General features: G+C 44.7%; 1 protein-coding gene across 1 annotated transcript in view; it reads right to left on the bottom strand.

Annotated features, from left to right (window-relative positions):
• Positions 1-12,308: 12,308 nt before the first annotated feature.
• LOC310835976 (mediator of RNA polymerase II transcription subunit 22-like) overlaps positions 12,309-27,814 on the bottom strand; it is a gene marked incomplete at its 3' end in the record, with an annotated part of 36,751 nt that continues 21,245 nt past the window's right edge. The window contains exon 3 of the mRNA XM_083720947.1: positions 12,309-12,527. Within this exon, the coding sequence (XP_083577073.1) occupies positions 12,309-12,527 (219 nt within the window). The remainder of the gene's footprint in view (positions 12,528-27,814) is intronic.

The raw sequence follows: 27,814 nt of genomic DNA, 5'->3' as shown, positions 1-27,814 counted from the left end.
GAATAAGTAGAGAGCAGAACACTGCTCCTCCTCTCTGGAGAGTCAGCAGAGATCATCAGGAGATTCTTGGATATGGGAGGGGTGAAATCTCCTCATGTTCTTTCAATGCTGATTTCAAATCTGAAATCGATTTTTGTATACATGCTATAGTTATCTTTCAATTTCCGACTTTTGCTGATATGTCATATTTACACTGGGGATAAGTGGACACTGACATGTTGATCTACCCTAACCACATGGTAATTATTATTTTGCAAACTTAATTTTTCTTTATTTTTACAGTTTTGTAACCTAAATATTTGTATTTTTCAGATCGGACCATGGCTTCTTCAAGTAGACAAAAATGTGTAAACTGAGTAAGACTAATGATTGGAGAGCTAGCAGTAATCCCAATTGGGCTACTCTCGAATATAGTTTCTTTGAACCTCTTGTAGGGTGGACTAAACTTGGCTCCAATTTTATGAAATATCCTATTATCCTGGAGACTATTAAAGCACCTATAAAAATTTGGATGAATATAAATAAAAATAATAAGGATGACCCCTATCAGCATGAGAAATTAACAATATGGGCCAACCCAAAATTAATAATTGAAAATCAAGTAATAATTTGGCAAAATTGGATGGAAAATGGTATTTTATAATAATTATTATTTTGACACTGAATCAATTAATTAATGAAAATTACAAATTTGTGGAATATAAGACTTTGCAAGTAAAGTATGGAGTAACCAGTGAAACACAATGGCAATACATCCAATTGAAACGTATGTTGGACAGGCAATTTGGCCCTGATGCTATAGCAGCATCAGAAACACCCATGCTGCTATAAGATTTAATTTCTGCAACAAAAACAAAAAACTCTACACTTGCACTATATAAAACCCTACTCAACAGGAAGAAATATGATTTAGAATATGATAGACAAAAATGGAGTGAAGAGTTAGGGGTACAGATAACAAATGATATATGGGAGTCAAGTATAAAATCAACAGAAATAGCGTCTATGAATCTAAGACTAAGTCTTATTCAACAGAAAAAGATATTTAGAGTCCACTGGTCTCCAGCAAAACTATACCAGAAGAAAATGACAAGTGCAGACAACTGCTGGAGATGTGGGAGTAAAAATGTGAACTTAGTACATATGATGATTAACTGCCCGATGATAAGATCATTTTGGTGCGAGGTGAGGATATCTATAGCAAGAGTAATAAAAAGAAATTGTTATTTAGGGGAACTGAATTTAATTCTAAATTATATTCTGGAAATGTGGGAGATTACAAGGGGTCAAAAAAATGGATGTACCGTGCCATATTAGAAGCAAAAAAACTTGTTTTGATTAATTGGAAGAGCCGCAAAAAGATTCCATTGAGCACATGGATTGATAATATGGACAGAATAGCTACATATGAACAAATTGCATGTTGACGCAAATTAAGAATGGATAAATATGAAGAAATCTGGAAGGAGTATTTAAGCGATAAGGCGGACAGTGGTGGGAAGTAGGGGGAGGAGAGAGAGGTAGGGAAATATTGTTTAAAAGGTGTAGTCATATAAGTATTCAAATCTGAATTGTCAAATTGTGTTATTAGTGTTACTATGGTTTTCGTTGTATGTGTCTGTTATGTGCTGGCATGGTTGCTCAAGAGCAAACAGGCAAGACTCCCACCAGTCTTTTCCAGGCTTTATTATATGTACAAACTCATTTACAGTGCAGAGCGTCTCAAGTCCATGTCTGCTCAGTCGCTAGCAGAATCTGGGAGTGGGCGGTCCTTAAACTTTCCCCAGCATAGCAGTCTTTTGACCCCCATCCTACGCCTCCCCTCTCTGCGCGTAAACTGACTGCGCAGAGAGGGCGTGGGCAGAGGGGGACCTGCCTCCCCCCCCTTTGCTCATGCTCGGTGCTGTGTCTCTCTCTTGCATCTTCCGAGCCCTGCATCCCTTCCCCACTGGAGGCGGGGCTTCCCTCCTCGCCGGAGGAAGAGCTGCTTCGCAGGATCTTCGGAGGCTTCCTGTAAGACAACTGCCTTTCCACTTCTCGTCTCTGAGCTGATGGCAGTTCCCTGTCAGTGTCTTTTGCAGTTGTTGTTTGTATTGAAAAAATGATTAAATAAATTTAAAAAAAGAAAAGAAAGGTTGGCAGTAGTTTTGTCAGTAGTTTTGCAATGTTTTAGATGGCCCAGTCCTGTTTTCAAATACAGTGGTACCTCTGGATGTGAACGGGATCTGTTCTGCAGGTTGTGATTTGCCGCGTCTGAACATGCGCGTGACGCCATTTTGAGCATCTGCGCATGTGATGAAGCCCGGAAGTAACCCGTTCTGTTACTTCCGGGTCGCGGCAGAGCGCAACCCGAAAACGCTCAACCTGAAGCAACTTCAACCTGAGGTATGACTGTACATGTACGCTAAGGTCCACATCCAGACTTTTACCAAAGTGTGAGCAGATGGTTTGCAGAGAAGGGTGTGGTAGAAAGAGGCATCAGCTTATACAGTAAGTAGTTACATGATAGGGCTTTAATTCCTTATACAGCTGATCGGAAGGGGAAAAGCCAAATACTCTAGCAACTGGAGTACAGTGGTACCTCGCAAGACGAATGCCTCGTAAGACGAAAAACGCGCAAGACGAAAGGGTTTTTCGTTTTTTGAGTTGCTTCGCAAGACGATTTTCCCTATGGGCTTGCTTTGCAAGACGAAAACGTCTTGCGAGTTTGTTTCCTTTTTCTTAAAACCGTTAATACCTAGGGAATCCGCGCTTCGCAAGACGAAAAAATCGCAAGACGAAACAACTCGCAGAACAAATTAATTTCGTCTTGCGAGGCACCACTGTATGGGAAAAGGACTAAGGCCTGTTCCTTTAGTCAAAAACAACCCTTGAACACTGCTCCCTGAAGCTACTCAATAGAGTAGGTATTTGCAGGATAGGGATGTGAGTCTTAGCTTACACAACTGATACGGAGAAAATACAGTACTGAAAACGTACTATTATTACTTTTTAATAGTTGTTCTTAATTTAGTACTAGGGCCACCAAGTTTTTTCATTTTGTTTACAGCTTCTGCACCTTCAAGAGAAACCGACCATGTGGACAAAGACACTCTTCTTATAATTTTGTATCCAGTGGCAATAATTTCAATGGGTTAAATTTCTGCCATCTTGGGCTGCCTTGAAGGCAGCTCTTGCTCTAAAAATTCCTATTCAGATACTAAAATGTCAGACTATAAGCAACAGCCTAACTTTTCCCCACAATAAATTCCATCTAAGAGAGCACAGTTCCCAAGGGATCTACATTTCACTCGTAGGTAGGGAACACTAAAAGAATGCCTGCACGCCAAAGACACAGCCACAAGAGAAGCAAACTTCCCATCTTGACTGCACTGGGCACTGGGTTGGCTACCCTGTGAGGTGGTGCCTAGAGAAATGTGGCTTCTTGCAAATACAGCTGAGGCCTGCTGCGAGAGAAGAGGTGAGGCGTTCCCAAAGTAAAGGAAGGATTGAACTCTGATTAATAAGAATACACACAGAGGCTTGAACCAGCAAGACTCTGGGAAGGGTGCGTATAATAATCTCTCTCTGTGTGCCTCCACCCCTTGGCCCAGGTCGTTTTATTCACAAAAGAACTTTTACAGAGTTGTCAGGGAACTGCCATCGGAAGGACAGGTGGTGGACAGGCTCCAGGAGAATAGGAGAGACTCTGCAGCAGAAGAAGGAACCAGCAGGGGGAGTGCAGGAGTTACAGCGGAGGGGAGGCTCTGGGATACTTCTAGTGAGAATAGTGAAGAGGGAACAAGACCCCCCTTAGGAACTCCCACCCTTCGCCGGAAACTGTCACGCAGAGAGTCACGAAGGCGCATGTCCGTCAAACAGCTTTTATGTTGGCGTAAGTTCCGTAGACGCCCACTGTCAGATTCTACCAGCGACTGACGGAGCCATGCTTTGGGGGCTCCGTTAGTGCCTCGGTTTGGATGACCAGCCAAACCCCAGAGGGATCAAGCTTTTACGCACAAGCAGCTCATTATCCCATCACAGCAATCTGACAGTCTCTGAAAGCAGCTTGTGCAAGCAGAGGGCATCATGAGTGAACCAGCAGGAACCGGAGCAGCTGGAGCGGGAGCAGGTCCAAGCCTGGAAGAAAGGTACAGGGCGTTGGAGGTCCAGCTCGCGCTGCAAACGGCGAGGCTCGAGGAGAGGAGGGCTCAAGATGCGGATAAGGGGAAAACCACCCCACTTGCCAGAAGGGTGCCTGGATTGGTGCAGAAATTTGGGGGGGATCCCAGGAACTATCAAGCCTTTAGGACAGAGATGCAATATGCTCTCAATCTACTGTTTGATGACTTCCCTGATGAGAACTCTAGAGTGGCGTACGTGATTGGCCATCTAGAGGGAGGGGCGAAGGACTGGGTTCGGCCCCTGATGGCAGCCAATAATGAAATCTTAAAGGACACAATGAAGTTTTTTCGCGCCATGGACTTGATGTTTTCCAGCGAGATTGAGCAGGGGGTGGTGCGCAGGCAGTTAATGGCGTGTAAACAGGGGAGCCGATCTGTACGTGAGTACTGGACTGAGTTCACCATGCTGATTCATAGACTGGGGTGGGACCTTGCTAGTGAACCTATTCAAATGCTGTTTGAAGAAGGTCTCTCTCCGGCAGTGAAAGATGAACTTTCCCGGGCGCCTAGGGCGGAGTCTATGGATCAGCTGACTAAATCAGCGCTGTCCATAGGAGCACGCCAGGAAGCTAGAGCTATGGAAAAGCGGGAAGGAAAGGGGGAACGTTGGAAGGACTTCCGCATTCCAGAGATTCCGGAGCAGCCTTTCCCGCCAGCAGAGCCGATGGAAATTGGAACAGCGCGCGCGCAGTTTCAAACACCAGTGAAGGGCGGAAGAAGGAGGGAAAGAGCGGCAAGAGATGTTATCTCTGCCAACAGCCAGGTCACTTTGCCAGAGTCTGTCCGCAAAGGAAGGAATGGCAAGGGATGGCGGGAACTGTTGGGGGGAAGGAGGAGGAAGAAATCAAGGAGCAAGTAAAAGCCAACGCCTGGCTGCCAACATCAGGGCACAGCAGCCAGGCCAGGGAGTAGTGAACGTGCCCACGCCGGAACCTCCAAGACCAGCGCTTGTGATAGAGGTGTTGCTGGAACTGGCAAACGGACACCCACTAAAGATAAAAGCGCTATTGGATTCAGGTAGCTCATGTAATTTCATGAGTAAGGAGTTTGCAGCTGAACACCAGATACAGACTATCCCATTAAGTAAGCCTTTGCAGGTTACCACGATTGATGGGAGGGAGCTGTTGGGAGGAGAAGTGAGCCAACAGACTGTACCAATGATAATGAGGGTGGCACGACACACAGAACTGATAGCGTTTAACGTAGCCACCTTGGGAGGAGCTCCTATTATCTTGGGAATGAGCTGGCTGGCACTACACGATCCGCTAGTAGGCTGGCATCAGAGAGTGGTTTCCTTTGGATCAGCACATTGCCTAGAACACTGCAAGGAGGGAGAGGGTCAGGCAGGCGCCAGGGCCACTCTAGCAGGGATGGAAGTGATGGACAAGGGGAAGGTGCCACCACAATACGCTGACTTGATTGACGTATTCAGCGAAAAAGAAGCAGATAAACTGCCCCCGCACAGACCCTTTGACTGTCAAATTACCTTACTCCCAGGAGCACAATTGCCAGTGGGCAAGCTGTATGCAATGTCAGACAGTGAGATGCAGGAGTTAAGGGAGTTCATTGACAAGAATCTCAAGCGAGGTTTCATCAGAGAGTCACGAGCGGTGGGGGGCAGCCCAGTGTTCTTTGTGGACAAAAAAAACACGGGTAAACCCAGGCTTGTATGTGATTTCAGGGCCCTAAATGCAGTGTCAGAACCAGTGACGTTCCCTATGCCTAGAATTGATGACATTCTGACACGGGTGAGAAAAGGGAAAATTTTTACCAAGCTGGACCTTAGGGGGGCATATAACTTGATACGTGTGAGAAAGGGGGATGAGTGGAAGACCACTATGTTCACCCCCTTGGGGGCTTTTGAGTACCTGGTTATGCCTTTCGGATTACAAGTGGGCTCCGCCTGTTTTCAATCATTCATGAATCACGTCCTGGGGCCATTGCTCTACAAGAACTGCGTAGCGTTCTTAGATGACGTCCTGGTGTACTCAGAGAATGAGGAGCAGCATGTGCGAGATGTAAGAGAGGTACTGAGCAAACTGCGAGAAAACCGGCTGTGGGTGAAACTGGAGAAGTGTCAGTTTCATACCAGGGAGGTGGAATTCCTGGGGTACCGGTTGTCTGACAAGGGATTGGCCATGGATCCCAGCAAGGTTCAAGCGGTACTGGAATGGAAAACACCAAAGACCAAGAAGGACGTGCAAAGGTTCCTGGGCTTCGGAAACTTCTATAGGAAGTTCATCAAAAACTTTGCCCATTTAACAGCGCCCATCACGGATTGTCTTAGTAGCAAAAAGAAATTTGTTTGGACGGAAGAAGCGCAGCGGGCGTTCGAACGCCTAAAGCAGGCGTTTGCGTCGGAAGAGCAACTTCTGCACGTGGATCTACAACAACCAATGAGAGTGGAGACTGACGCGTCAGACCGAGCGGTGGGGGCCGTGCTTCTCCAGCCGGGAAAAGATACGTCTGAATGGAGACCGTGTGCATTCTTCTCGCGGAAGTTGAACAAATCCGAGAGGAACTACACAGTATACGACCGAGAACTGCTCGCCATTCATGAAGCATTCCGGAAATGGCGGCACTTGCTGATTGGGGCGCAGCACAAGGTTCAAGTCCGAACTGACCACAAAAATCTGGAATACTGGAGAACAGCCCGAGTGCTGAACCAGAGACAAGTGCGATGGGCCCAGGAGTTCTCCAAGTTCCACTTTGAGATTCGTTACGTGCCAGGCTCCGAGAACGTGAGGGCGGACGCTCTTTCCAGGAAACCTGAGTACTTAGAGGGGGAGGGAGCACCTGAGGCAAGGCATGTAATCCCTGAAGACCGCTGGGTGTGTGGGGCGGCATTGGTGGGGCAGAGGGAACTGATAGAGGGTACTGAGAACGATGAATACGCCCAAGAGAAACTCAGAGAACTCAGGAGGACAGAGGAGAACACGGGGGTTTGAAGAAAAGAACGGGGCGTTGTATTACAAAGGGGCACTGTACATACCCGATGGGGAACTGAGGGGCAGAGTACTCAAGCAGTTGCATGACAGCCCCACAGCGGGACATTTTGGACAGCACAAAACCATGTGGTTGGTTACCAGGGAGTTTTGGTGGGCCAAGGTGAGGGAGGACGTACGGGAATATGTCAGGGGTTGCGACAGGTGCCAGCGAGCGAAAGGAGAGAGGGTGGCGCCAGCGGGGCTATTACAACCCTTACCCACGCCAGAAAGGCCATGGGAGGCAGTATCCATAGATTTTATGACGGACCTGCCAAAATCCAAAGGCAAAACAGCTGTCATGGTGGTGGTAGATCTATTAACCAAAATGTGTCATTTTATAGCTTGTTCACATACGGTCACAGCGGAGGAAACCGCCAAGTTGTTTGTAGAACATATTTTCAGGTTGCATGGCGCCCCCTTGAGGGTGGTCAGTGACAGAGGGAAACAATTTACTTCCAGGTTCTTGAGGAAACTTATGAGCTTACTGCACGTAGAACTCAATTTCTCTACTGCCCGGCACCCAGAAACAAATGGGCAAGCGGAAAGGGCAAACGGGATTTTACAACAATACCTGAGGTGTTATGTAAAAGACAGAGAAAATGATTGGGTAGATAAGTTACCTCTAGCAGAATTTGCCTACAACAACACGGAGAACGTGTCCACAGGGATGAGTCCTTTTCTGGCAAATTATGGGTGTCATCCCCGGGCATTCCCAGGAGAGGGAGGGGAGAGGTGGAGCGTGCCGGCGGCGGAACATTTGTTTGAAGAGATGGAAGCGATCCACCGTCAGCTTCAACTTAACTTAGAGAAAGCCAAGGAAGAATATAAGAAGCAAGCAGACAGAAATAGGAGGGAAGGTGAAACTATAAGGGTGGGAGACCGGGTGTGGTTGTCCACCCAAGGACTACCGTTCAAGGGCGGGAGTAAGAAATTGAGACCCAAAAGATTGGGACCCTTTGAGATCATACAGCAGGTCAACCCAGTAGCATTCAAACTCAGACTGCCCAGTCACATGAAATTACACCCAGTATTTCACAGGTCATTACTGTCGCCGTACCGAGAGGGAAGTGAGTGGGGGGAGCGTGAGAGAGAGGCCACCCAAACGCCCGTGATAGAAGAGAGAGAACGCGACATGAACGTGGCAGGAATCATTGATTCCAGGTGGAAGGGGAATCAGGTGGAATATCTGGTAGAATGGGAGGGGGAGGTAGAGTCGGAAAACACTTGGGTACCAGCAGAGGTAGTCAATGACGAGGTTTTAATAGAAACATTTCATCAGCGTTTCCCAAAAAAACCGCAACCCATGGCACGATTTAGAAGGGAACACTTTGGGACCACCGATGAGGAAGGAGAGTTTGAAGGGTTCCCAGAGTCAGGGGTGGGTGAGGAAGCCGTCTCCGACGAAGAAGAGGAAGACGGGGAGAGAGACGGTACGCCGTGGCTAGAAGTGTTTGAATCCTCGGACGACGAGGAGAGCTCCTTCAGGGGCTTTCCGCCCTCACCGCCAGTGGGAGAGGAGGCGGGGGGGGTGAAGGGGGCCCTGGGGGGGAGGTGGATGTCAGGGAACTGCCATCGGAAGGACAGGTGGTGGACAGGCTCCAGGAGAATAGGAGAGACTCTGCAGCAGAAGAAGGAACCAGCAGGGGGAGTGCAGGAGTTACAGCGGAGGGGAGGCTCTGGGATACTTCTAGTGAGAATAGTGAAGAGGGAACAAGACCCCCCTTAGGAACTCCCACCCTTCGCCGGAAACTGTCACGCAGAGAGTCACGAAGGCGCATGTCCGTCAAACAGCTTTTATGTTGGCGTAAGTTCCGTAGACGCCCACTGTCAGATTCTACCAGCGACTGACGGAGCCATGCTTTGGGGGCTCCGTTAGTGCCTCGGTTTGGATGACCAGCCAAACCCCAGAGGGATCAAGCTTTTACGCACAAGCAGCTCATTATCCCATCACAAGAGTGTTCAAAAGAACCAATCAGATTTCTTCTGAGCATTTCAACAAACTCATGTGGGAACAAAGTTAAATCAAAAGAAATTCTTTTAACTGCAAAGACTACTACTCTGAGCATGCATACATAATCTGAGAGTAAATAAAAGAGGACTAGAGAAACTCCGGAGATCACAAACAGGAGTAAACAAGAGAGGATGGAAAGGATGGCATCTTTATCACCTTCCTGTGAAACTATTTCCTGGCCCTAAGATCAACATCATGAGATTAACATATTGGAAAGGCTACTTCAAAGAAGCTTGCCCACTATCTTTATGGCCCAGGAGGCCTGCCTGTCGAAGCAACTGGCAGTGTACGTGACTGGTCAAGAAAGAGAAATGAAACAGGGATGCAGAGGTGTGGATTGATCAAGAATCATATCAAAATAGTTTAAACCCAGTCAACGGAATGCTTTCATTGCTGATACAGATGGTTTACTCTATATTTGTTATAATTCCTCATATCAATCCCACCTGATCACTACAAAGAGGGTCGGGGTGGGGGGGAGGAAAATGTTGTCTTGATGCAACCACCGGAATGTTCAACTGTCAAAATGCAACAAAGCTGGGGAGAATTTCAGGCTCCCTTTTCAGGCATGCTCCGCTGGGCCTGCTCCATGCCCGTTGATGTGAGGGTGAGAAGGAGTGGACCCCTGAGGGGCCAGAATGTTCTCTATCATGGCAGTCGCCAGAGGCATGGCTAGGCCTTCTCCAATATGCTTCACACAGTGGGAGGTTGTTGGTGTCACACAGACTGTAGCTTTCCCCGAATGAGATGCCCGTTAAGGAGAAAAGGAAAGATAGAGAGAGATACAGGAGGGAGAGAAAAGGAGAAAAGCAAGACAGAGGCAACAGTGTTAAGAAAACAGCAAAAAAGTTAAAAAAAGCAACAACTAAGGTTAAGAACGCAAGAGCCCTCCAAGATCAGGCCAAAGGCTCATTTAGTCCAGCATCCAGTTCTCACAGTGGCCAACCAGATGCTAGTTATGGGAAGTCCCAAAGCAGGAAGCAAGTGCAACAGCACTCACCTTACTGGTAACAACAGCTAGTAATCAGGTTTTACCGCATCCCCTCCAAGGTTTTGAGGAAAGGGAATCTTTCCCAGCCCACACTGGAAATACCAGGGATTGAACCCAGAACCATCCTCATACAAAGGATGTGCTCTGCCACTGAGCTATTGTTCTTCACCTAAAAGTAAAGCAACACTTCAGTCCTCATGATACTGAAAGGCAACATAGGAAGCTACCTCATCCCAAGTCACAACACTGGTTCATTGATCCCAGTATTGTGTACTCTTACTTCCAGCATTTTAGATAGGGAGTCTCTGATAGCCCTGTCTAGAGATGTCGGGGACTGAACCTGGGGCCTTCTGCATGCAAAGAAGGTGCTCCGCCACTGAGCCATACTCCCCCCCTTAAAAAAAAAAAGATGCTGCAAGTGTGTAACCATTTATCTTGGTCCTTCTTGCTTGTGGAAATCCTGCTCTGAAGCAAACAAGAGGTGCAAAAGAAAATAAAGCAGTGGAAGAAAAATTAATGTAGTTATCAGCTGAAATGACAATTATATTTCCCCATACACACTGCTGTTTTATTTACAATAAAGCTTGCAGCAAATATTTTTAATGGGATATATGTGTGTGTATAATAATAAATAATAATAATAATAATAATAATAATAATAATAATAATAATACTATAATATAATGGCATTACAAAAGACTCCTTAAAATATTGCTTTGTTTTGATGCATCTTAACGTTCCGAAACTGGAAACTCATGGTCCAGTCATTACAGACAGAAGAACAAATGCTTATTATGTCCAATCCTATGTATCTTTACTCAGAAGCAAGCTGTCAGGTGTGCGTGCAGGAGCCAGGCCCTGTGACCAATAGGTCTCTGCAGGACTGGGGCCTTCCTAAGTTTGTTCTGAAGAGGCAAGGCATGGCCAGACAGGTGAGGCCAATTGGTAACTCACAGCACCTGGTGGCAAGAGCCGGGAAGGGATATAAGGTCAGCATTTTCCCTTCGGCTCTTTGCCACAGCAACACGTTCCCTGCCTTGCTGCGTTTGACTCCTTGCTTCTTGATCCTTGGACCCCTGACTTCGTGACTCCTTGCTTCCTGACCCTCTTGGCTTTCTGACCCCTGGCTTCTGGACTCCCATTCCTGCTCCCACCCCGCTATCTTGCCCCCGGTCCTGACATCCCCAGCCGGGTCTTTGATCGCCCGTGAACCGGACCGTGACCCAAGCCCTACTCTACTCAATTGTGATCCCTTTCAGCTAAGGGTGCGTATGATTGTATCCTAAACCCCAAAGTTCCATATCTTCTCAACTGCAGCCCTTCAGATGTTGTTGTTTGACTACCACATGCTTGTACCATGCATCCGATACCACTTTAAACAATTATGGCTTCTCCTGAAGAATTCTGGGAGCTGTAGTTAAGGGTGCTAAGTACTATTAGGAGGCCCTTGTTCCCTTCACAGACCTACAATTCTCAGAGTGGCTTAACATTCAATCCCTGTTCACAGGGAACTCTGGGAATTAATTGTAACCCTGTAATCTCTGCACCATTCAAAAACTACAGCTCCCCTAATTATTTGGTGGAATCCATAACTGTTTAGTATGGCATCATAGTCCTTTAAATGTATTGTATGAATGTGGCCTAAAGCTGCCATCTTCATTTATTATTTATTTCATAACATTTATACACCACTTGATTGTAAAAAAAGATTCAAAGCAGTTTAATCCCACTTAGCTAGGAACAAACCCCACTGAATTCAAGAGGACTTCTGAGTAGACATGGTTAGGATTGCAGTTTACACTGACTAGTGATTAGCGTACTCTGGGCAGTTCAAGATCCAATACCTGTTCCTGTTTGCAAGTCATTTAGGTGACAAGATCACAATGCTGATGAGGGGGCAGGAGAGAAGCTCACCTCCACATCTCTGTGGAGAAAGTCCTAGTTACATGCTGTGCTTGCCCTCCAAAATGGCCACATCTCACGTCAGACATGAAGTACTCAGTAAAATGGCTTTGGGGCCCAGATTCTTTGGGTGCTGGGAATTTAGGGATGCTTTTTAAAACAAGGACAGTTGTTATTTTCACACACACCCCGCCCCCACCCCCTGTCAGAAGGAGGCAATTGTTGTGGTTACTATAGGGCAACTGTCCATGGCTTCACTTGTACCTGGAAGAGTAATATTCTTCCTCCAGCTCATAGAGGTTTATCGAGATCTCATCATGCAGGGTAATAAGCTTCTTGTCACATTCTTCCTGAAGGCTGCGCAACTGCTGGTTCCGCTGGTTGATGGCTTTGTTGATGGAAGGGAAGTCACTGAGGATCAGGAACTGTTTTAGGTCAGAGACAAGCTTCATAAGAGACTCACCAGCCCGAACCTAGCAGAGACATCCATATTCAAATTATTTATTGTATACTATTTATACACCACTAGATCATAAAAAGAAAAAGTGTCAAAGCGGTTTACAAAAAGAATAAAACAATGAAATCATAAGTAAAAAGAAAAAAGAAAAATACTACACTACTATTTAAAACAGGGGTAGGCAACCTAAGGCCTGTGGGCTGGATGCGGCCCAATCGCCTGAAGAATATTTATTGCTCAGATAAGCCTTGGCGTCCAGCCCGCTTCGGCTGCGCAGCTACCAGCCAGGCCTCCGGACTTCAAAGGCCACATTGCAAAGGCTCTGAGCAAACGCAGAGATAAGCAGCGGTCAGAGAAAGCTGCAAACTCAAGTGCTTTCTTCAGTGTGCTTAAATAAAGTCCACTCAGGATCATTCAGGGCATTACATGCCGTGAATTTCATTCCAGTGGTCCATAACCTTTCCCAGTCTTCGAACATAATGTTGTACCCAATATCCTGAGCCCATTTTATCATGGCTGATTTGACTATCTCATCCTGGGTATTCCATTTAAGCAGCAAGTTATACATTCTCGAGAGTACCTTGGTCTTAGGTTCTAACAGTTCTGTCTCTAATTTCGATTTTTCCACCTGGAATCCTATTCTTTTGTCCAACTTAAAAACCTCTTGAATTTGAGCATAATGAAACCAGTCTTGCACCCTATTCTTTAATTTTTCAAAGCTCTGCAGCCTCCAATTGTCTCCAGTTTTATCTATTATTTCCCAATATTTCGGCCATCCGACCTCCATATTGAGTCTTTTTCGAGCCTTGGCCTCCGCTGGTGATAACCACCTCGGGGTCTTACCTTCTAGTAAGTCTTTGTATTTTGTCCAGACCATAAATATAGCTTTTCTGACAATATGGTTTTTGAACATTTTATGAACCTTTACCTTGTCATACCACAAATATGCATGCCATCCAAAAGCGTTATCGTGCCCTTCCAGATCTAGGACATCAGTGTTCTCAAGGAGTAACCAGTCTTTCATCCAGCAGAAAGCCGCAGCTTCATAATATAACCTTAAATCTGGCAGGGCAAACCCCCCTCTCTCTTTTGCATCCGTTAGTATTTTAAATTTTATTCGGGGCTTTTTGCCCTGCCAGACAAACCTAGAAATATATTTCTGCCACTTCTCAAAACACTCCACTCTGTCCACGATCTGTAGGGTCTGAAACAAAAATAACATCTTCGGCAATACATTCATCTTTATAGCTGCAATTCGACCCATCAAGGAAAGTTTCAATCTTGACCAAATCTCTAAATCTTTCTTAATTTCTGACCAGCATTTTTCATAATTATCTTTAAATAGATTCAAATTTTTGGCAGACAAGTTTACCCCTAGGTATTTTACCTTTTTAACAACATTTAACTCTGTCTCTTACTGAAACCCATCTATTTCCAAAGGTGTCAAGTTTTTCTCCAGAACCTTAGTCTTTTGCTTGTTCAATTTGAACCCCGCTACCCGACCAAATTCATAAATTAGTTCTAACACTCTCTTCGTACTAGATTCTGGCTCCTGTAATGTTAAAACCAAATCATCTGCAAAAGCTTTCAATTTAAATTGTTTCACTCCGACCTGTATTCCTTCTACCAACCGGTCTTCCCTAATCATGTTCAAAAGCACCTCCAGAACAGAAATAAATAACAGAGGGGATAGGGGGCATCCTTGTCGTGTTCCTTTTTCAATTTTAAACTCTTCTGTCACCACATTGTTTACTATCAATTTAGCTTTCTGCTCTGAATAAATTGCCTCTATTCCATTTTCAAACCCCCGTCCCACTCCCATCCCTTCCAAAAAAATTTTTTTAACAATTTTTTTTAAATATGGTTTTTAAATGCTTTGTGAGCTTTAACCTTGTCATACCACAGATATGCATGCCACCCAAAAACATTGTTGAAACCTTCTAGATCCAAAATGTCTGTGTTCTCAAGAAGCAGCCATTCTTTCAACCAGCAAAATGCTGCTGATTCATAGTAAAGTTTAAGGTCTGGCAGGGCAAATCCACCTCTATCCTTAGCATCAGTTAATATTTTAAATTTTATTCTGGGCTTCTTGCCCTGCCAGACAAATCTAGAAATGTCTCTCTGCCACTTCTTGAAACAGTCCATTTTGTCCAAAATTTGCAATGATTGAAACAAAAACAACATTCTTGGCAATACATTCATCTTTATAACAGCAATTCGACCAAACAAGGAAAGCTTCAAGTTTGACCATATTTCAAGATCCTTTTTCACTTCTGACCAACATTTCTCATAGTTGTCTTTAAATAAATTTAAGTTCTTAGCGGTCATATTAACCCCCAGGTATTTTACTTTCTTAACCAGTATTAAACCCGTCTCCTTCTGAAACCTCTCTTTCTCAATCGGTGTTAAATTTTTCTCAAGAACCTTAGTCTTTAACTTGTTCAACTTAAATCCTGCCACTTGACCAAATTCCCGAATCAATTCTAATACTCTTTTAGTACTAGATTCTGGCTCCTGTAATGTCAGTACTAAGTCATCTGCAAACGCTTTAAGTTTATACTGTTTAGCTCCGACCTGAATACCTTTGATCAAATAGTCCCTTCTAATCATGTTTAGCAAAACCTCCAGGACCGAAATAAAAAGCAATGGGGAAATTGGGCAGCCTTGTCGTGTCCCTTTCTCCATCTTAAATTCTTCTGTCACCACATTATTAACTATCAATTTATCCTTTTGTTCTGAGTAAATTGCACCTATACCATTTTCAAAACCTTGACCAACCCCCATCCCCTGTAGATTTTTCTTCATGAAACTCTAAGAAATATTGTCGAAGGCTTTCTCCGCGTCAACAAATATCAAAACTGCTTTAGTATTAATATTCACTTGCAACTTCTCTAAAATGTTAATTATATTTCTCGTGTTGTCAGACAAGTGTCTACCCGGGAGAAAGCCAGCTTGGTCTTTGTGTATCTCCTCGACTAATACCTTTTTCAGCCTTTTGGCCAAAATATCTGCAAAAAAATTGTAATCCACGTTAAGTAGGGATATGGGGCGGTAGTTCTTAAATTGTGTTTTTTCGGACTCAGTTTTCGGTATAAGTGTAATATAAGCTTCCTTCCACGACTCAGGCGCTTTTTTCCCCTCCAAAATTTCATTGCAAACCTCCTTTAGTGGTTGAATTAACCAATCTTTCAAGGATCTATAGTATTTTGAGGTTAAACCGTCCAGCCCTGGAGATTTGCCCAGCTGCATATTTTGGATGGCACCTTCCACCTCCTGATCTGTTATTTTACAATTCAGCATTAATTTATTTTCTTGAGAGATTTTTTGTAATCCATTTGTTCTTAAAAATTGATCTATATCAGTCTCTTTCTGTGGCCCTTGTGTATATAGTTGTTTAAAATATCTCTGGAAGCACTTTCTAATCTCCACTGGATTCTGTATATTCTTTCCTTCCACTTCCAAGTTAGTAATGGTATTCAGTTTTTGTCTTTTTTTCATCTGCCAAGCTAGCAGTTTCCCACATTTATTAGCCGATTCAAATGTCTTTTGTCTCATCTGCTTGATTTTCCATTCTATTTCCTGATTTATCATTTGCATGTATTGTACTTGATACAGCTTTATTTCTCTCAGAATCTCTTGCGACTTTGGTTTCACTCTTAATTTCTTCTCTCCTCCTTTTATTTTCTCCAAAATTTTATCTTTTTTCTCATTTTGAGTTCTCTTCTTTATTGCATTCTGTTGAATCAGAAACCCTCTCATAACCGCTTTGCTTGCGTCCCAGATTACTCTTTTTTCAACCATAGTATTCAAATTTATCTCGAAATAGTCTCTCAAAGTTTTTTGGGCCTTCTTGGTAACTTCTGCATCTCTAAACAAGGTGTCATTCATCCTCCATCTAAAGGAACCAATTGGTGTTAATTTCATCTCCATTCTCACAGCATTGTGGTCGGAGCAAGTTTTAGGGCAAATTTCCGCTTTTCGAATTTTAGGAGCCAGTCCTCTAGTTATCCAAATTTGGTCAATTCTTGTCCATGTCATTTTGGCTTCAGAGAAGAAAGTTCCCTCTCTACCCAAGGGGTTCTTAGTTCTCCAGATGTCAATTAAGTCCATGTTGTCAGTCATGTCAAAAATGTTTTTTGGTAGTCTGCCGTCTTTAGTAATTACCTGTCTTTGGGACTTGTCCATATTTGTAGACACCACTCCGTTCATATCTCCCATCATAATAATGTTATATTCCATATAGTCCAACAATGTCTCATGCAATTTCTTTAAAAATTCAGATTTCCCCTCATTTGGTGCATAAACTCCTACTATCAAGAATTTCTCTCCTTGAATTTGTATTTCAATTGCCACAAATCTTCCTTGATCATCTTTAAAAATAAATTTCGGTGAAAGGCTCTCTTTTGCATAAATTACAACTCCGCTCTTTTTAACTTTATCTGACGAAATAAACTCTTGGCCCAATCTTTTATTAATCAGTACTTTCCTGTGGAGCCTTATCACATGAGTTTCCTGTAGGCAAATCAAGTCCAATTGTTCCTTTTTCAATAAATGGAAAACCTTTCTCCTTTTCTCTGGGGAATTAAAGCCATGACTATTCCAACTTAATATTTGCAGAGACATGATGTGATTATTTTGCTTCTCCTCCAACTGCTCCAAGTAGTTGTTCTTCTGTTGGTGGTGGCTCTTTCAATTTATCCAATCCCAAAGGTAGTGATACTAATTCTAGTAGTCCTGGTTTTAATGCTTTTGGCTCTTCTCCTTCTTCAGCTTCTTTTTGTAGATCTTCTTCGTGGTCTCTCAAGAATTTTTCTTTATCTTCCACTGATCTTATTTTGGTGTTTTACCCTTTAAAAGTAAAAGAAAGGCCTTGGGGAAATTCCCACCTGAAAACAATTCTGTTTCTTCTCAACAGGGCCACCAGATCTCCGTAGTTAGCCCTAAGATCCAATAAATGTTTCAGAATATCCTTGAAGATCTCAACTCTTGATTCTTGTATCTCCAGTGTCTGCTGGAAATGCAGATTCAGTATTTTGTCTCTCCCTTCTTTCATTCGGAGGGTAATCAAACAGTCTCTCACCCTGTTTTTTCTCCCTCCTCTTCCAAGTCTAAAGGCACTTACAATCTTAAAATCTTGCTTAGCATCCAGGTTCCAAAAGTCTGCAAATTCCTGCATAAGAAAGTCACTTAAACTGTCTTTTTCAAGTTCAGGTACTGCCCTGATCCTCAAATTAATCTGTTTTTCCTTAAGTTCAATCATAGACAGGAGCGTCCGGTGGTCCTCCAATTGTTTGCATATCGGTGTAATCTTTTCCTCCACAGCCAAAGCTTTTTCCTGTGCTTCCTCAGCTGCCTTTTGGTTCGAGGTAGATTTTTGCAGCAGTCTTTCGATGGATTCTGTGTTTGAGTTCACCTTTTGCCCCAAACTGTTAATGCTGGTAGTGTTTTGGTCGATTTTAGTTGTTTGTTCAGTAACTTGGTTACTTAGTTTTTCCAAGGTTTCATAAATTTTGCTTAATACTGAAGTAAAACTCTCTTCAGATGCCATTCCTTTAGGCCCAGCTTGTACTGGATCCTTTCCTTGTGTTGCAGTTTGTACTGCGGTTTGTGCAGGGTCTTTTCCTTGTGGTACAGGGGGGCCAGATGCGGATGCTCTGCGCTGCTGCAGTACGCTGGTCTGTGTCAATCTAACCTTACCCGATCTTGTTGTCTTTTCCTGAGGCAAGTCTGCCATAACACTTTATCTGAGGATCAAAGTCAGTCCCACGGCTCGAAGCTTGTTTTGCAGTGGAAATTTCCCTGGCCAGTTAACAGTGGAAAATCCCCAGCTAGTTGTAACAATTTCAGTATTCCTCTAGGGGGACACAGTAACAGTCAATGGAAACAATATAATGTCTTTTCCAGTTTTCCAAAGTCCCCCATCAACACAATAGGCAACAGTTTCTCACTTGCAGAGTTAGCTGTCAAAAAGTAACATTGTCTATGAACAGTGCATCTCTTATTGATCCTGGCAGTCTGTTCCCAGGGGTTAAGTGGTGGTCTTTACTCTCTTTACTTTCCTTTTTTTTTTGCAGGCAAAAAATACTTTTCTCCTCTTCCCTCCCCTTTCCTGCAATTCAGGGGGGGGGGATTTTTTTGTCTGATGTTCGGATTTAAGTCCTTTTAGACACAACTCTCCAGGTTTTAGCTTAAAGAGTCTTTGCTTTGATCTATATACAGAAAACGGAAGGCGGGCTTCCTGTTTACGCCTTCCCGCTTCAGTGCCAAATTAATCCTTTTTTCTTGTATCCCTGATCTTAAACTTGACCTACTCACGGGTAGTTGATTGTCAGCCGAATTGTCACAGGAAAAAGGTCAGCGCTCTCCGGCAACAGCTGTGCGGCTTCAACCCACGGAAAGAGCAGTTGGCTCTCAGCACCGCGCCAAACCCCCGTTACGCTCCGGAGCCCCTTGTGGGGTTCCCTTGCAAATTGGGGGGGGGGGCGCTGATGGTGCCCGCTGAGTCCCACGATCACAGGCTTCTCCCGCCTGTGAGTTTCAAAGGGGTCCCCGCTTCGCCGTAGCGGCAAGACCCAATTTTCGTGGAGCTGGTCCCTCGAGGTTAGAGGGAATCCGCCATTGCCGATGGCGCCACCTCCGGAAGTCCCATTTCCTTCTGCATCGCCTCATGCCATTTCCTGGCTTCTTCCTGAGGCAGTTTCTGAACATCCTCAAAACTCTCGGGTTCACACTGTGCCATTCCGACCCACACGCTAGTGACGGCAAACCTTTCAGGAGGTTTCCCCTTGGTCGTCCGAGCTGAACGTCGCAGCACTACTTCAGGAACCCCCTCTGACCCACTAGGGCCAGCCAGAACGTCCTTGGCATCAGAGAGCTCCCCCTCTGACTTACTGCGCCTTCTGGACTTCTCAGCCGAACCTGTGGGGGAAGATGGAGCACTGCGTTGCTCAACCTTCACAGCCTTGGGAGAAGTTCTCCCCTCTGCCTGCACTGGGTCTGAACTCTGAGCCTCAGTAGCAGGTTCAACCTCTTCCTCTCCTTCATCGGCAGAGTCAAGCAGACTCTCTGACAGGATGTCAGGGTTCCCATGTATCCTTGCCCAGCCACTCTGCTCACAGAATTCAGCACTGTTGCTGAGCAGAATCCTGGACTGATTCCCTGACGGATAAGCAAACCGCCACCCCTTGGTCCCTGTCTCATACCCACAGAAAATCATCTTTTGGGACTTGGGTTCACCTTTCTTGCGTTTGGCCTTTGGTATGAGGACCCAAGCCTCACAGCCAAAAACGCGGAAGTAGTGCACTTTCGGCTTCTTTCCGTGCAGCAAGAAGTAGGGTGTGTCACCTACCACTGAATTGAACGACCTGTTCAGAATAAAGTTGGCCGTTTGCCAAGCCTCCCCCCAAAAGCGCTGTGGGAGCCCGGCATCAAACAAAAGAGCTGCGGACATCTCCCCTAGAGTCCTGTTCCGTCTTTCCGCAATCCCGTTCTGTTGGGGACTGTGTGGAGAGGACAATCTGTGTTGATGTGCTGGTCCCGGGGGAAAGGTACCGTTACTGTAGTCCGAGTTCACAAGATGAGAGGCGAGGTCCGAAACAGGGAGCCGGGCGGGGAACAGGAACGCTGGAAGGTCAGAAGCAGGAGGCCGGGCAGGGAACAGGAACGCTGGAAGGTCAGGAGCAGGAGGCCGGGCAAGGAACAGGAACGCTGGAAGGTCTGAAGCCAACAACGACGTTGCTCCCGCAACCTGGGACCGGGCTGACTGACCTTTATCTTCTTCTAAGGCCAGGGGCGGTCCCGGCCCCCAGGAGCCCCGCCTCCTCTGGCCTTAAGGCGAGCACTCCTCCTGGGAGCAACCAGTTCCCTTCGCCTCTCTGCCCTAAGCCTCTGCAGTTCAGGAGAGGCCGAAGGGTTACTGGGCCCCGGAGGAGGCTCACCTGTAGACACTGAGTCCTCAAGCACCTCTGGGGCCAGAACGGTTTCACCTGGTGCCTGCTCCTGAGGATCTGACACAGGTGCAGGCTCCTCAGAATCTAGGCCTTGCCCCAGTTCAGCCGGCCCTGGAGGCGGGGACTCCTGTGCAGGCCGGGATTCCTCTGGTTCAGCCTCTGAATCGGAATCCCAGGCCATCACAGTTGAATCCCCTTTTTGCGGAAGAAACTTTGCAGTGCAGACCCGGTGAACTCCCCACCGCGATTGCTCTGAAAGTTTTATTTTATTTTAAATAAAATATTTATTGAAGTTTCAACAATTATATAAAAAAAAAACAATAATACAAACAAGACACAAACGAAAACAAGTATAATTTCAATCCCTTATTTTCTTATACTTACTTCCCCGACCTCCTCATACCTCCCCTTTCTGTATTCCAATTTCCAATTATTAATTCAGCAAATCCTCTCCCTTAATTTTCATTTAATTTTTAACCTTTCTTTTCTTTTTACTTAATCATTACAGCTGAAAACCACTTAATTTCTAAACCAACATCATTCTAACATTCATTAATTTTGCAATGTTTCCTAAGATAGTCCTTAAATTTCTTCCAATCTTCTTCCGCCGTCTCTCTTCCCTGGTCTCGGATTCTGCCAGTCATTTCTGCCAGTCCCATATAGTCTATCACCTTCATCTGCCATTCTTCCAAGGTGGGTAGATCTTGTGTCTTCCAATAGTTTGCGATGAGTATTCTTGCTGCTGTTGTAGCATACATAAAGAATGTTCTATCCTTCTTTGGCACCAATTGGCCGACCATGCCCAGGAGAAAGGCCTCTGGTTTCTTCAGGAAGGTATATTTAAATACCTTTTTCATTTCATCATATATCATTTCCCAGAAAGCCTTAATCCTTGGGCACGTCCACCAAAGGTGAAAGAATGTACCTTCCTTTTCTTTACATTTCCAACATTTATTATCAGACAAGTGGTAAATTTTTGCAAGCTTGACTGGGGTCATGTACCACCTATAAATCATTTTCATAATATTCTCTCTTAGGGCATTACTGTTGGAATTCTGCCTGGGTCAGAGGAATGTGCCACAACGTAGGCACCGGCAGATATTCCTTGTCGACCTCCCCGCTGCTACTCCCGGCAGATAAGCAGGCGAGGTCTCGGCGATTCTTCCCAGATGTGTGAGAAGAACACACCGTTCCTTCTCTCTCCCCTTTGGTATCCCCAGGGAGGGGAAAGAAGCAGACAGGAATCTATTTACATTCTTTATTTCTGTCTCTTACAGCAGTACAGAGAAACATGTCTGCACTCAACAGCAGTAAGAATTAAACTCCACCCATGTACTTCCAGTACGGGTCACATGACACACACACTGAGCTAACATCCGGTGCTCAGTACAGAATGGACTGCCCCTTTCTTCCCATGGCAACAGTCACAAACATCCTGTCTGGCTTTCCAGCCACAAGCAGCTGACTTGGCTGCTAGAACCTTTGCTTGCTGCTGCATTGGTGCTTTATGGTAACAATTACATGCTGTAAATTTCATACCGGTGGTCCACAACTGTTCCCAGTCAGTAAACATAATGTTATGACCAATATCTTGTGCCCACTTGATCATGGCTGATTTAACCGTTTCATCCTGCGTATTCCATTTCAACAGCAGATTATACATTCTTGATAATATCTTAGCATTGGGTTCTAACAATTCTGTTTCCAATTTTGATTTTTCCACCTGGAAGCCAATTTTCCTGTCCAACTTGTAAGCCTCCATTATTTGGCAATAATGAAGCCAGTCTCCCACTTTATCTTTTAATTTCTCAAAACTCTGCAATTTCAGTTTATCCCCTTCTTGTTCCAGTATTTCCCAATATTTTGGCCATTTGGACTCCATATTAAGTCTGCTCTGAAAGTTTTGCACCCGTGTGGAAAACTGCAGTTCCACAGCTGCAATCCAGTCTTTGATTAGCGGCGCAGCTTCATTTTTGTGTTGGATTGTGAAGATCCAGGAGTTGCGTGTATGGTCATCAATCAGAACCAGCGCATATTTGGCTCCGCCCATACTGGTCAAAGACATCGGACCACACAAATCTGCATGAATTAACTGAAAAGCCCTAGTGGTCACCCTCTCAGGCCTTGGGTATGTGCACGTTTTTACCTTTGCAGACTTGCACACTTTGCAATCTAGAAACTTAGCACATGATTTCATTTTGCACCCTTGCGTACACTCTACACTCTGGGATCTTCTTCACTGACCCCCAGGACACATGAGCCATACGTCGGTGCCATAAGTGAGCACACGCATCATGAACTGGAACGTTGGCACACTGTGCTTGAGCCACCCCCGTGTCACCTGTACCTGCAAAAGAAGCATCTATCACAAACAACCTGTCTTTACATTCAACACTGACTAGTTGCTGTCCATTCTTAGAAATAGAACACTTATTGTTCTCAAAACACACTCTGTAGTTCTCAGCAAGAAGGGCGCTGACAGACAGCAACGCGCAGGACAGTCCTGGAAGAACAAAAGCCTGGATTGAATCCTGTAAGAAAGAACAAAACAGTGAGCCAGTCTGCGTGAGTGGGTGTCGAGTCCCATCTGCTAAACAGATAGTCTTCCCAGAAGTTACAGAGGTGCAGTTCTCCAGGAATCCTGCAGATGGCACTAGAGGATGGGACGCTCCACTGTCTATTACAAAAGCCAGCACAGCATCCTGTTGACAACTCTTGACTGCAGCCATAGAGGCTGCCAAATGTTTATGTTCAGTGTCTCTGCCAGCTGCCTTCGGCTTGCCTTTCCCACGCTTTGAAGAAGAGCCCTTTATCTGGTTGCTACGGGAGACGGCCTTCGGCTGTTCCTGTGCCTCCACTGGACATTCTCTCACCAAATGGGAGGGGGAGCCACAGCGATAACAGCGGCGACGCGTAGCAACAGCTCTCACAGCTCCCTCTTCAGCCATTTCTGCGTTCCCAGCACCCCCACCTTTGGGTGCACAGCCTGGGCCTGCACGCTCCCCAGCACTCTGCTTGTAGGCCTCAACATCACGCGGCCCCTCGGAGACAAAGCAGCTACTCCCAGCTGTAACTTCAGGAACATGGCCAGCAGCCCCCACTGGGCTCTCGGCTTCCTCCTTGCTCTCGGCTTTCTCCCGGCCCTGGGCTCCTGCTGAGCTTTCACACAGACCCCTCAGCACCTGTCAGGCGGCCTGAGCCGACTCAACGCCCTCCAGGTGGAGCAACAGCAAAGGGTCCACGCTTGCTCTCAACATGCAGAGCTCTCTTTGCATTCTCTGCTCTCTATCTTCCAGCAAAGCAGCCTCCAGGTCTGCTGCGCCATCTTCAGCAGCAACTGGCATGGGTGGGGCCGGCTCCTTCTGGGCTATACTCCAGAGCCCTGTGGCCCAAAACCACTCCCTTACTCTCCTAACCCAGATATCCCAGGACTGGGTTGTGAGCTTTTCAAACAGGACATCATAAAAGTCCTGGAGCTCAGCCATCTCCTCCCCCAGTGCTCCCATTGGGGCTTTGAAGTACTCACGCATACCAGCCAGCTTCAAGGAGAGGCCTCCAGTGGCTCTTTGCAGCACACAGCATTTCAGCCAGTTTCCCTGCTTTCTCCCAGGCAAAGCCTCAAAGCAGGACTTTTTCTTCCGGCAGCAAAAACAGCAGCTTCTCAATTTTCACAGCCTTTTTAAGCACACAGCACTTCAAAGCAGGCTTTCCCCAATTGCCATTACTGTCGTCCATAACCTGAAGGATATTTATTGCTCAGATAAGCCTTGGCGTCCAGCCCGCTTCGGCTGCGCAGCTACCAGCCAGGCTTCCGGACTTCATTTTTTTTTTAAAAAAATATTTATTAGGTTTTTACAAAAAAGAAAAGTACATAACCACCACAAAAGTAAAAAGAATGTAAAAAGAAATAAAACATAATCAAAAATACACATAGAACAGATCAAAACACTAGAATATAGAATACAGTAAAGAAAGGTTCCACCCAACCAAATACAAAAACATAAAAACTCCAACTTTTTCGATCATACTTAATTAACTTCCTTTCTTGACTTCCTCACACCTCCCTTTTTTGTGTTCCTCTTTACCCAATCAGATACAGCAAATCCTTACCCTCTTTCAGATCTCATTTCTAATTATTAAGTTCATTCTATTATGTCACCAATCTTTTCTCCTCGTACTTAAACACCTTTATAATATTATTCACCTTCGACATAATATCACTTTAATCTTTCCTCCTTTTCTGTTGCATTTTGTATACTTTTTAAAGCTATACCACTAATGCCTTATTATTTCCAAATCCAACATTATTTTAACATTCATAAACTTTGCAGTGTTTCTGCAGATAGTCTTTAAACTTCTTCCAGTCCTCTTCCACTGATTCTTCTCCCAGGTCTCGGATTCTGCCAGTCATTTCTGCCAACTCCATATAGTCTATCACTTGCATCTGCCATTCTTCCAAGGTGGGCAAATCTTGTGTTTTCCAATACTTTGCGATGAGTATTCTTGCTGCTGTTGTCGCGTACATAAAAAACGTTCTATCTTTCTTTAACACCAGTTGTCCGACTATGCCCAAGAGAAAGGCCTCTGGTTTCTTAAGGAAGGTATATTTAAATACCTTTTTCAGTTCATTATATATCATTTCCCAGAAAGCCTTTATCTTCGGGCACGTCCACCAAAGGTGAAAGAAAGTGCCCTCAATTTCTTTGCATTTCCAACATTTGTTATCAGGCAGGTGATAAATTTTAGCAAGCTTGACTGGGGTCATGTACCACCTATAAATCATTTTCATAATATTCTCTCTTAGGGCATTACATGCCGTGAATTTCATACCGGTGGTCCATAACTTTTCCCAGTCAGCAAACAAAATGTTATGACCTATGTCCTGTGCCCATTTAATCATGGCTGATTTAACTGTTTCATCCTGAGTATTCCATTTCAACAGCAAGTTATACATTCTTGAAAGGATCTTAGTTTTAGGTTCTAACAGTTCTGTTTCCAATTTTGATTTTTCCACCTGGAAACCCAGCTTTTTGTCCAAATTATAGGCCTCTCTTACTTGATAATAATGAAGCCAATCTCGCACTTTGTCCTTTAATTTCTCAAAACTCTGCAATTTCAGTTTATCTCCTTCTAATTCTAATATCTCCCAATATTTCGGCCATTTGGCCTCCATATTGAGTCTTTTCAGAGCCTTTGCTTCCATGGGTGACAACCACCTTGGGGTCTTGTTTTCCAATAAATCTTTGTACCTTATCCAGACATTAAATAGTGCTTTCCTGACAATATGGTGTTTAAAAGCTTGGTGCGCTTTATTGATATTGCAGTGTCCCGTGCACAGCGGAATGATGAGGAGTACGTGCACATACTCTATATTGCTTTATTTACACTTCAAAGCTGGTAGGTTACAGAAAAACATCTTGCCTCTGCCGGAGCAGAGAAAAGCATCCTCTCTCCTCTAAAGCACGGAGAGAAACAACGCACTGAACTGCAAAGAACAGTGAAAAACAGGAAACCAGTGTACGTCACATCCAGTCTCCCTTTCCCGTGGGAAAACCCAACAGCAACTGACTGTGGAATGTAAACACCTGTCTCGTGACAAGCACTTCGCTGCACAGTGAAAGAGAGCAGAAACCAACTTCCTCCCCCTTTCTGTGAACATCACTGGGCAGCGTGTTCGTACAACATCAGTACAAACCCAACTTCTGCACATAGGTACAGTGTTGTTCCCTTGATACAATCTTGGACAATACATCAGCAGGAATTTCATTACCTGGCATATAGGACACCGTTACGAGTCCCTTCTGAATACGTTCCCTAGCATGTTGCAACTTCAATTGCAAGTGCTTCGTGCTTTGCTTACAACCTTCAGAATTCAGCAAAGCCAAACATGCTTTGTTGTCCTGGTAAACCTGGATTGGACATTTGACAGGAATTTTCATGTCTTTGCACAATTGTAACAACCATTCACAATCCTTAAGTGAATAAGACAGTGCATTCAGTTCAGCTTCACAAGTACTTAAGCTAACTGTTGTTTGCTTCTTGCATGACCAATCAAATAGACCCTGATTGTACATGTAGCAAACTCCAGACGTACTTTTCCTGTCTGTAGTGTCACTTCCAAAACTTGCATCTGCAAATATCTCAAGACCACCAGACTTCTGATTGTTAAATCTCAGTCTGTAATGCATAGTGCCTTTCAAATACCGCGCTATGCGTTTCAGAGCTTTCCAATCCTTAACAGTAGGATTGTTGACTTGTCTGCTTAGCAAATTACAGCTAACAGCAATGTCTGGTCTTGAACATCTGGCAATGAAGTTTAGCTTGCCTAGCACACTTCTGTACAGTGTAGTATCAGAAAATGCTTCTTCAGTTTCATCTACCTGATAACCTGTTGTCATCGGTGTGTCTACAGGATTAGCATCCATCAGGTTTAGTTTGCTTAACACATCAGCAATTTTCCGTGATTGGTGTACTAGAATGTTACCATCTTGATCTCTCTCTATTTCCAGAGATAGGTAGTTGTTTACCTCACCAAGATCTTTCATGTCAAAGTGCTCTTTCAGTTGAGCTAGGGCATTATTGTACATTGTGACATCCTTCCAAAAGAATAAAAGATCATCAACATAAAACAAACAATACAGTTTCTTTTGCCCCTCCTCTTTGACAAATACACATGGATCAGCTTTCCCTTGCTTAAAACCTAGAGAAAACAATACTTCAGTGAGTTTTGTGTGCCAACACCGTGCACTTTGTTTGAGACCATAAAGGGACTTCTTCAGAGCACAAACATATCCCTGTTTTACCTGTACGCCATCAGGTGGAAGCATATAAAGTGATTCATCTAGAGATCCGTACAGAAAAGCTGTATTCACATCATGGTGACTAATGTGTAGATTCTCCTCTGCAGCTAGCTTGAGCATAAGCCTAATGCTCTCATACCTCACGGTGGGTGAGTAGGTCTCGTGATAGTCTTCACCTGGTATTTGTGCAAAACCTCTGGCTACCAATCTGGCTTTGTGTCTGACTATCTTGCCATTTTGATCTGTCTTCGCTTTGAAGACCCATTTGCTTCCAAGCAGTTTCATTCCTGGAACTACTGGAACTAGGTCCCATGTTTTGTTCCTTTCTAAGGAATCAAGCTCAGCCTTCATGGCATTTAACCATGGCTCAGCTTCCTTTGAATCCAAATCCTGGATTTCTTGGAAACTTGAAGGTTCAAATACCTTCTTGGAGCTTTTAACAGCTGTTACTGCTATCTTAGCAAACTCATCAGCAAATCTCTTTGGAGGTCTGCCTTTTGTTGCTCTCTGTGACCTGCGAATTAGCCTTAAGTCTTCAACACTCTCCTCTTCCT

The sequence above is a fragment of the Podarcis gaigeae genome (genome assembly GCF_964106915.1).
Source record: "Podarcis gaigeae genome assembly, chromosome: W".
NCBI classification, from domain to species: domain Eukaryota; kingdom Metazoa; phylum Chordata; class Lepidosauria; order Squamata; family Lacertidae; genus Podarcis; species Podarcis gaigeae.
Note: the sequence above shows the minus strand (reverse complement) of the source record. Positions and strands in the feature narration are given on the sequence as shown.